We start from the raw sequence: 10431 nt of genomic DNA, 5'->3' as shown, positions 1-10431 counted from the left end.
TATATATTTTTTAAAGGACACTGGATCAGTGACTAAGAAAAGGAGAGGAGGAAGATGAGGAGAGCTGGGGCACAGAAGGTGAGAGGGGGTCAGAGAGACGCCAAGACTGGAAGCGGGGCAAGGCCGAGGGGCAGGTGGTACCTTCAGGGTGTGGCAGGCCTTAATGGTCGCCGCCAGGGACTGGCAGTCGCGGTAAGTGAAGAGGAAGAGGTTCCACTCGAAGTTCATGCCACAGTCCTTGATGCCGTACACCAGGTCCAGCTCCTCCAGCTGGCTCAGGCCCGCCACCAGCTCGCCCAGCTGGTAGTGGTCCATGGAGGGCTCCTCCGTCTCTCCCTCGCTGCCCGAGTCCGACTGGTCCCCGTTGTGCGGCGGGGGCCGCAGCTGCACGGGCGGGAGGAACTGGTCCACGCGGATCCTGCGCACGTAGTTCCTGCAGAGGGGCAGCAGGTCCAGGATCACGGCGGGATCCGTGGAGCCCGGGATGAAGTGCTTGATCAGGTTCTCCAGGTGCCGCTCGAAGAACAGGCGTTTCCAGCTGCCGCCGTGGCAGTCCAGGTGGCACACGGGCCAGCGCTGCTCGCAGCAGCGGTGCCAGTAGTTCTCGTCGTCGATCAGGTTGGCGGTCACGGCCAGCGGCAGGTCCGGGGGCAGCTGGCGCAGGACCTTCTGCTGGTGCTCGGGGAGCAGCTGCGTCAGGATCGGGTTGTCTTCGGGGACCGAGGGAGGAAAGCCGGAGTCACGGTGTTGGGGACACCCCCCTCCCCCTTGGGGCCCTGGGCTGGGCCTGCCTGGGGGCACTGCGGGAAGGGAAGCCCCACCCCTGCCCTCAGAGAGCCCCGACGGAGAGGGAATCAGACTTGACTCCCAGGGAGGCTTCCATCTGGGGGGCAGACACAGCCCCTGGCTTCGGGCCTGCCTTCCCTGAACGTTGACAGCGCAGCATCTGGCCGCAGGGAGCTCCGGGTTGGAGGAAGAATCTCAGGCCCAGCCCTCAGTCATCACTTAGTCTGATGGAGGGACAAGTCCTGACTTCAGAGGCTCCCAATCTGATTTGCTTCATTCATTTCAAAATTTAAAAAAAAATTTTTTTTGAAGGATTAAAAATGGCGGCAGATTTGTAAAATCGGGGCTAGAGCAGTGAACTCGCTTCCTTCACCGCCTCCCTCTGTCTTCTGCATCCAGCAAAACAAAATAGGGGGAGAGGTGGGGAGGCATGGGGCAGGAGTTGGCCGAAGACAATCACCCCTGCCTTGACTTTTCCAAACAAGTCTGAGCCCTGGGTGTTTCACTGGAATCTTTATGCTTAGTCTTCAGATGTCCTTGCTTAAAGGACACTGCAGATACATGAAAGGACACTGCAGATGCAGGTGTCTTCTCAAGGACGCTTGCCCTGCTGATAGCGTCTAATAGTGAATTTTAGTTCAAGCTGTTGTTGCAATAAAAGCCTAAGGAGGCCGGCAAACGGGGCTGTTTGGTTCCTCTAGCCAAGCAGTCCCTTAGCCCTCTCTTTCATAAAATAAAATAAAATAATAAAAATAAATAAATAAATAAATAAATAAATAAATTTTTGTGAGCACCTACTATGTGCCAGACACTATTCTAACTGCTGAGGGTTCAAGAGTGAATGAAATGAAGGAAGCCGCTTCTTCTTATGAGGGGAAGCAGACAATAAACAAGTCAAAGGAATATATTGTAGGTCAGGTAGTGATAGATGCTGTAGAAAAAAAGATGGCCCTGTCCTCAGAGAGCTCCCCATCCAACTTGTCTTTGAAAAGGATGAACATTTACAGTGCACAGAGGGCAGAAAAAAACCAAGAACCTATACATGCCACAGAAGACTCCAAGAGCGTAAATAAAGGTCAGTCAACCAGGGAGGGCTTTCCGGAGGAGGAGGTCACTAGGGTTTGGGCTGGGTTTTGTTGGAGAGAGTGGGAAAGGTGAGGAGAGGGCATAGGCATGGAGGCCATGTTGCGGGCAGGAGTCTAGTGGGGCCTGGAAGTGGGGACAGTAGGAGACACTGTCCTGGCTGCAGGGGTCAAAGGGAAGTGCTGTGTGGGAGGGGAGGGGCTGCCCAGGACCCAGCCTCTGAGACCTCTCCTCCAGGCTGTCCCCATTCACCCTGCTCCTGGCTTCTCCCTCCTGCTCCTGGCAGAACAGACTCACTCCGGAAGTTCTTGACAATGTGTCGAATGCAGAGATCTGTGAGCAGGGGGACGATGGCCAGTGACCACTCAGCATCCTCGGCGATGATCCTGCGCATCAAACGCACATTGGACCCCCGATTTGGACCCCTGGGCTTCCAGGTGGCTGAGAAGCTCTTTGTGAACATCGAGCCTGAGCTCGAGGGTTGGCCTGCAGCTTGAGGCGAGGTTGACGCTGTTGTTAGGGTTTCCTGCATGCTCATGACTGGCAACCCAGGGGCAGGTGACCCCGTGGGGATGGCCTTGTGACAGGAAGTTTCTCACACTGGCAGGTCCTTGATGCTGGTGGGAACCTGGGGCCAGAGGAGAGGGTAGAGGTATTACTTTGGAGGGTCTTGGTGGGCATTTATCGAGAGAGAGAGAGAGCACAGAGTGGTTCTTAAGGGTCAGTCTCTGGAGGAGAGCAGATCCAGGTGCAAACCCCGTTGACTAGCTGTGTGGCTTTGGGCAAGTTACTGAACCTCTCTGAGTTTCAGGTGCCTTCTCGGTGAAATGAGGATGACAGTTACCGATAAGATGATTGGGAGGAGGGAATGCACCCAGAGAGGCATAGTATATGTTGACATGTGAAACTGTAGCAAGGAACAGCCCCGTATTTTAGATACTGATAACTATATGGCCAGTACAAGTAATTGCTGTATGCTGAACACTCTTCTTAGTATGCATATTAACTCATGTAATCCTGGCAATAGCCTTTTTGAGATAAGCACTTGTATTATTCCCATTTTTCTGATGTGAAACTAAAACACAGAGAGGTTAACTGACTTGCCCAATGTCACACAGCTTAAAACTAACAAGAATGGGCCCTGGCTGGTTGAGAGCGGCATCCCATGCACCTAAAGGTCGTTGGTCAGATGGATGTTTCTTTTTCTCCTTCTCGATTCTTCTCTCTCTAAAACCAATAAAAACATATTTAAAAACAAACAAACAAACAAGAAAGGACCTAAACTCAGTCTATCAAGTTCACATTCTTACCCCTACATTGTACTGCCTCTCTGAGGGTGAGTGATGGGCGTGTGTATAGCCAAAAGACCGAGGTATAACAAAGAACCATTTAGTTCAAAACAGCTCCCTGCAGTAAGTATTTACAGAACAGCAACTTCCTGGCCAGTAAATGTAATGCAAGCCACACATACCACTTGAAACTTTTTAGTCGCCACATTAAAAAGGCAGAGAGAAACAGGTGAAATTAATTTTATACTTAACCCAATATGTCCAAAATATTATCGTTTAAATATGTCATCTATCTATAAAAGTTATTGAGATATTTTATATTTATTTTTTCATATCTGAGTTTCTGTTTCCTTCTAAATCGGAAGTAGCTGGTGGCTACTGTTTTGGACAGTGCCGCTGAGAGAGTAAGGAGAGGGGGCACTGGACCCACTCTCTGTCCAGGGTGCCAGCACCTTCTTTTCCTCCTCCCCTCTGAGGGATCCAGCTCTGGGTCCCCTCCCTTCAACCCCCACCCCAGTCTTCCTTCTAGTTCTCCAGCCTCCCAGCACTCCAGATGGCAGCAGGAAGTCGTGGGAGGTGAAAAGGCAGCTAAATCTGGGGCTGAAGACAGAAGATAGAGGATGTATCTGGGGCTGGGGAAGCCTCCCCCGATTTGTGCACTCCTGCCCGCTGCCCTGAGACTGCAGACGGAAAAGGGGCTGCCCAGCACACAGCAACTCCTCCAGGCGGCCTCCTCTCAGCTCTGCTCCCCGACCTGGGGCCCTGAGGAGTGACGGGTGGGAAGGAACACTCTGAACCAGCGAAGGTTTCCTCAGCAGATGGAGGAGACCAGATGGCGCTACCCAGCCCGCCAGGCATCTCGAGGAGGAAGAGCCTGGCTGTGTGTGTATGTGAGTGAGACAGAGAAAAAGAGGAGGAGAAAGAAGGGGGGCTGTCGGGGAGATAGCTCTGTATTTGTGACACCCTTATGCAAATCAAATGCAAAGTCACAGATTGGGTCCGGAATTGTGGAGTAACCAGCTGGGGCTTTCTGGGTAAGGGCCCCTCAGAGGGTGTGGCCAGGAGGGGTGCTGCTGAGAGGCAGCACATGACTTTGCATTTCTGGCTTTGCCGGTGATGTGACCTTTGACCAAGTTACTTAACCTGTCTGAGTTTCAGTCTCCTTATCTGTAAAACAGCATCTTCCTATGCAGGCATTGTGGGGATTGGTCTAAAACATTTGACTAGTATGGATAATATTGGAAAAGAGCCCTGGAGGGCGTGTGTGGAGGATGAAGGCACGAGGAAGGACAGGGTCCTAGGCTGCAGAGAGGACACCCTGGACACCTGAGAGGGGACCTTGGAGTGCGGCCCTTCCCTATCTCCAGGCGGCAGTGGCTGTGTTCAGGGCTGGATGGAAGGACAGAGAGCCAGAGAGGAGGACAGACAGCAGACCAGCCCTGTTCCTGCTAGCTCCGCCTCTGGGCTCCCTGAAGCACTTCTGCATTCCCCTCAGGCCCAGTGCATCCCTGGCAGCACCCCCACGGGAGCAGGACCCAGCCCGGCAGGGGAAGCCCCAGGGACCAGCGGGCGTTGCCCTGGAGCCGGCTTTCCAGGCGTTACTCACTGTACCGTCAGGCCTCACCGTCCTGGGAGGCCACGTGTTGGGCAACCCCACCCGGGCCCGGGCGGGCACCCTGAGGAACTGGGTGGGCCCAGCCGCATGGACTAACGCCTCGCTGTCTCAGGACCCGGCCTTTCTTCCTGAGGTCTGGCCCTAACCTCTCTCACTGCGGTTTGGAGCCTGCAGCCTCCCCTGGGCAGGACACTGCAGGAGGAGTCCCAGGGTGGGTCCCAGAGCCCGGAGCCCCCGCCAGAAAGGAAAGGGCAGAGCAGCCTCCATGGGCTCCGCACCCATGACTAGGGTGAAACAGCGCCCCTACCGTCCCGTGATGTTCACAGAAACCTCCGTATTCCACCGCGTCTGATGTCACTTGAAAGGCAAATGTGGAAACCATTGACCTCATAGTAAGGTCAGAGTTGCTTGTTTTCACTTAGTAACTTCTTGAGTTTTCAAAAAAAAGATATTACAAAAATATTTTTGGCAAGCAAATTACTTCCCAACACAGAGGATTCTTCTAAGGAGAGTTTTAGTTCCAGATGATTTTTTAAAAATCTACTGTTAAAAATGAATAAAATATAAAACAAAGTATATTTTAAAAGATATTAACAAACTCCTTGCCTCCCTGTTATTAATGTTACAAAGATGAAATAAGGTGTGGCCCCTCCCTGGCAGGTCGTGACCTTGACCCCTGCCCTCTCAACTACCACAAGGCCGCCACCGTCTTGGCTCCCCTCCCACCTCTCTCTTCATTCTTTCCCAAAGTCTCTGGCGCAGGCTCCCTCCTCTGCCCACTCCTGGGTGAGGTTCCTCAGGGTTCTGCCTAGTCGCCCTGCCTCACTCCTGTTGATGGATCGCAGGCCCACTGGCCTGCCTCCCAGCTCCCTCAAACTCAACTGCCCCCCAAGAGAAGTCGGTGCCTCCTCCAAACCAATCCTCCTCCTGGCACCCTACCTCGCCATCCAGATGCCTGACCCGGAAGCCGGGAGTCGCCACTCTCCTCCTGCCCCCGACACCTGGTTACTGTTGGAGCCCCTCAGCGCTGCCTCCCAACCCAGCATCCATAATCTCCCTCCTGCTGCTGCCTCAGCCCGGACCTCGCTGCCTGCCTGGATGGTAGCTTCAGCTGCCCAGCACCTGGGTCTGCATCCAGGGTGGTCCCCTCACATCTGGCCTCCCCACAGCTGCCAATGCAGGCCTCCCCACTGCGCGCTGGTACAGCTCAGCTTCCTCAGCTCAGCAGAGGAGGCACTCTGCCACTGGACGCTCCCTGCATCTGGCACACATCAGCTCGTTCATGCTGCCCAGCCTTTGCTCATGCTGTTCCTTCTGCTTGGAATGCCTTTCCCCCGCCCTTCCCCCCATTTCAGCTCAGGAAGCAGGGGTGCTTTGGGGCCTGAGCTCAAGCACCTCTTCCTCTGACGCCTTTCAGCCTTTCTTGTCGCTCCCTTTATCAGACCCCCAGCACCTGTGTCACCTCAGCGATCTGATTGACCCCTCTCCCCCCACAGCCACACTAGACTGTGAGCTCCTCAGGGGGCAGGGACTGCTCGCTACTCATTTTGATCCCTGGTCCCTAGCCAGTGTGAGGTCTGGAGTAGGTGAGGTAGCTGTTGTTTGGGGCTGCCCTAGCCCTTCTGATAATAGATTCTGGCCCATAGGAGTATCCCATATCGGTCAGAACGATTGGCTCAGGGTGGCCACCTGCTGCAAGCCAATCAGAGTCCTCCTTGGGTTTGTACAAAGGAAGTAGACAGAAAGACATAGGGATCCCTTACTGAAGGCAGCTATTTCCCTTCCCGAGGAAAGGACCTGTCTGCAGCAGGGGAAGGAGGCCAGGTGGAGACCAGCAGAGTGAGCGGTGACAGAGAGCAGCTGGCGACCTTCAGTCTCCAGTCCTAGTCCCGGAGGCCCCAGAACTGCCCGATTGCTTAACGGTTCCTTCAACTCTGAGACCTAACTCAGTGTCTTCTGACAAGTCCTTTTTGCTGAAGATGGGAGTTGGGTTTCTGCCCCTTTCTGTGCAAAGGGTCCTGGTTCTGACCATTTAGATAGGTTCACCATTTGGTGAATTAAATTCTGGGAAAAATCCTAAATCAGTAGATGAAATATTTCAATGGGATGGCCGAAAAGGGCCAAAGGCCCCCAGGTTATTATACACAGGGCCTGACATCTAACTCCTGTGGCCTTTCCCCCTGAAAGTCCTGAGCCTCCAGTCTTACCTCCCATCTCTCCAGCCATAGGACAGTATCGGCAACTAACAGCTGCTGGGCACTTCACAGCTACCAGCTCCCTTCAGAGCTCTTCTCTCGCCTGAGTCTTACAAGGACTCTACATGGAGGCAGGGCAGGCTTCGTGGCCCCATTCTGCTGATGAGTAAACTGAGGACCAGACCTGGAAACGACTGGCCCTGGGACACCCTGGAGGGCTGGAGCCAGGGCCTGCGGGCAGGCTGCTGCCTCTAAGCACAGGCACTGCTTTCACAGTCACTTGCTGTGTCCCCTCCCCCACACTTTCCTCCTCTCTGCTCAGAAAGGAGGAGGCATATTCATTGGGAAGTAGGGCTCCTACCTTCACCCAGTGAGCAGCTGTCGGGAGGGCCTCCCAGGCAGGGAGAGCAACCAGGCCGTGGCACCCTACTGTGGGAATTTCAGGCCCCTAACTTAAGGCTTTCATCCCTGTTACATTAAAATGCACTTCCCCCCTCAATGAAACGAAATCTTAATGTTACATACCTGTGTGTATATTCATATGCTAACCTTGTGCTGCCTTTTAAAAATGTACTTCAGCCGAAACCGGTTTGGCTCAGTGGATAGAGTGTCGGCCTGCGGACTGAAAGGTCCCGGGTTCGATTCCGGTCAAGGGCATGTACCTGGGTTGCGGGCATATCCCCAGTAGGACATGTGCAGGAGGCGGCTGATCGATGTTTCTCTCTCATCGATGTTTCTAACTCTCTCTCTCCCTTCCTCTCTGTAAAAAATCAATAAAATATATATTTTAAAAAAATGTACTTCATCATTTTAGGTCAAACATGGTAAATTATGAAACATATACTGACACTAATGTTGCAAATGTTAAAAAATGTAGAAGTCACTTGATATATTATCCAGACAGTTTAAGTGTACAGAAATTATTTATCCTCTTATCAGTCATCCAGGCCTCAGTGTGAGTGAGTTTCAGACCCAAAAACAAAGTTAGGACGGGGGTGGGGTGGGGTGGGGGAAGGAAAATGTACCGCTCAGAGGGCAAAAGGTGGGGAAGGCTCACAGAACGAGAGGCAGGAGACCTGAGATAACTCCACCGACCTCACAGGGTGGCCTTCATCCGGCCTGGGCACACCAGTGTGCAGCTGAGAGTGGTGGTAGGTGGCACTGTCTTCCCTGGAAGCTTGCAGGGATGGGTAGACACGCATTAGCCAGGAGCCCCCAAGGGCCCACAGAGGATAGCCCCAGCCCAGGCGTGGCTCAACGACTGAGCATCAACCTATGAACCAGGAGGTCATGGTTCGATTCCCGGTCAGGGCACACGCCCGGGCTTCAGGCTCCATCCCCAGTAGGGGGTGTGCAGGCGGCAGCCTACCAATGATTCCCTCTCATCATTGATGTTTCTCTCTCTCTTCTTCTCCTCCCTTCCTCTCTCTATATAAATTTTAAAAAGAGGATAGCCCCAGAGGATAGTCACCTTACTCTGGAGCCTTCTACCCTGGGAACCCACAGGCAGACAGAGAACCCCAGTTTGAAGGCTGGAAGCGTGTTCAAGACTCTGGTCCTTCTCCGGGGCAGGAATCCTCTCTGACATTCCAGAGAAGGTTGGGCCACCAACACTGAGTGCCTCTTGTGCCACCATCGGGCGTCCTCATCTAAGGGCACACCCTGCCCTTGGGTGAAGAGAGTGGGGACATGCCCAGTGACCTTTCATCTCCTGGAGCCTGTCTCATGGGCCTGTTGGGCTTCCCATGCTATGCCTCTAGCATCCATCCAACCCAGCCTAGGACCACAATCCCTGGAGAAAGGCTAATCCTCCTCCCCCCAGGCCCCCACCCTGGAACCACATTCAGGCCATAACTCAAAGAGTTAGGTGTTAAGATCTGCCTTCTACAGGTAATGTAAGTGATGAGATGCCCCGGTTTGGCCAGGGTTGTCCTTATTTTTGATGGCTGTTTGGCGGACAAGTGTTCTGGGAACCACGTCCTTGCCTATACAGACAAGGACTTGCAGGCTCTCAGTAGCATGCGCACAGCAGGAGGCAGTATAGCGGCTGGCCAAGGACTCAGGAGTTACACCGACTAAGGTCAAACATCTACTCTGCCCCCAGCATCTGAGAGACCTTGGGCAAGTCACTTTACCCCACCAAGCCCCCATTTCTTTCTCTATCAATGGGGATGGTAATTCTTACTTCACAGGATTATCCAGAGGATGAAGGAGCTAATGTGCATGAGGCATTTCATATAGTGCTGGCCTTAGAGCCAGCCCTCAAGATACATGTTAGATATTAAAATGAAGATGTTAGATGTCTTACCCTAATTTACTGAATCTTCAGATTTATTGTTGAGGATTATTATTGTTGTTATAACATCATTAGCCCCATTTCACAAGGGAGGACACAGACACTTAGAGAGATTAAGTAACTTGCTACACTTTACACAGCTAGTGAGTGGAGAAGCTAAGGTTTGCGTTGATGTCTGTTTGAAACGAAGCTCTTTTACTTCCATGAACAAAAGCGTAACAGATAGTGAGATGTTGGGGCTGCTTCCTAAATGCCCCAGGCTGGTCGTACACAGCTTAGGGGCTGAAGGATGCAAGGCAACAATCCAGTTCTGTGGAAAGAGCCTGTGCCTCATAGTGATGTAGCGGGTGAGGGAAACTGGGCCGTTCAGGTCAGCACCAGAAGGGGGACCCCCACCCTCCACGCTGGTGACAAGATGAGGGAGCTCACGAGCCAGGAAAAGTGGGAGGTCCACAGGACAAGTGCTGTGGATGACTGGTCTGGGGCATTGAGGAAGCCAGCCCACGAATTCTACAAGAATCCTGCAGCACTGTGCTCTCCTGCCCACAGCTCACGCTGCCGGGACATTCTTCACAGACCCCGGATCCACAGCTTGACTCTCTAGCACATTCCCTTTCTCAGAGGCGGTCTCGGACCTTCTCCATCCTTCTGACGTCCCCAGTTAAATCTAACCTCTTGGGCAGAGGCTCCTCCCACCTGTCCACATGGGCAAGTTGCAGATGCTGGAGGAAGCCATCTCCCCTTCCTGCTCCTCACCCCCTGGTCCTCAGCTGTCCTCCCCTCCCTTCCTCTGAGCGGCTGCAGCCTCTGGCCCTCTGCAGGCCCATGAGCACCTCTGTGCCCTGGACACTGTCCCGAACACTCTGATGGGCTACCTGTCACAGCCCTCCATTGGGCCCCCAGTGCTCCTCCCACTGCTCTTGTGCTTCTTGTGCCATCAAACCCAGCCTCTCCTGCAGCCCAGGTGGCTGTCCTCAGGGCCCTGGGCTTTTGTCTATATTTCCCCGATCTTTCCCATGCCCACCACTCAGACCCTATCGCAGGCCAGGTCACTCCCAAATTCCTGTTTGAGAATCCCCAATTAGTGGTGCCACAAAAGAGGGCAAAAGCTTCCTCTGACAGAGCGCAGGCCCGGCCTGCTTGGTCTCTGGCCAGTGAAACAGCACA

At 53.4% G+C, this 10431-nt stretch overlaps 1 protein-coding gene across 4 annotated transcripts in view; it reads right to left on the bottom strand.

Annotated features, from left to right (window-relative positions):
• Positions 1–10431, bottom strand: part of TCTE1 (t-complex-associated-testis-expressed 1) — a 16797-nt gene that overhangs the window by 5683 nt on the left and 683 nt on the right. For 2 of the 4 annotated variants that reach the window (XM_005860952.2, XM_005860953.2), the window contains exons 2-3: positions 2167–2497; positions 142–710 (exon numbers count right to left, since the gene is read on the bottom strand). In XM_005860952.2, the coding sequence (XP_005861014.1) occupies positions 142–710; positions 2167–2407 (810 nt within the window). In that variant the 5' untranslated portion in view covers positions 2408–2497. Of the gene's footprint in view, positions 1–141; positions 711–2166; positions 2498–5080; positions 5172–5254; positions 5267–10431 lie in introns of those variants that run through there. The other 2 variants (XM_014535369.1, XM_005860954.2) reach the window with 2 other exon arrangements.

Source organism: Myotis brandtii, unplaced genomic scaffold (assembly GCF_000412655.1).
Source record: "Myotis brandtii unplaced genomic scaffold, ASM41265v1 scaffold143, whole genome shotgun sequence".
In the NCBI taxonomy this organism is placed as follows: Eukaryota; Metazoa; Chordata; class Mammalia; order Chiroptera; family Vespertilionidae; genus Myotis; species Myotis brandtii.
This window is presented reverse-complemented; position numbering and strand designations above follow the sequence as displayed.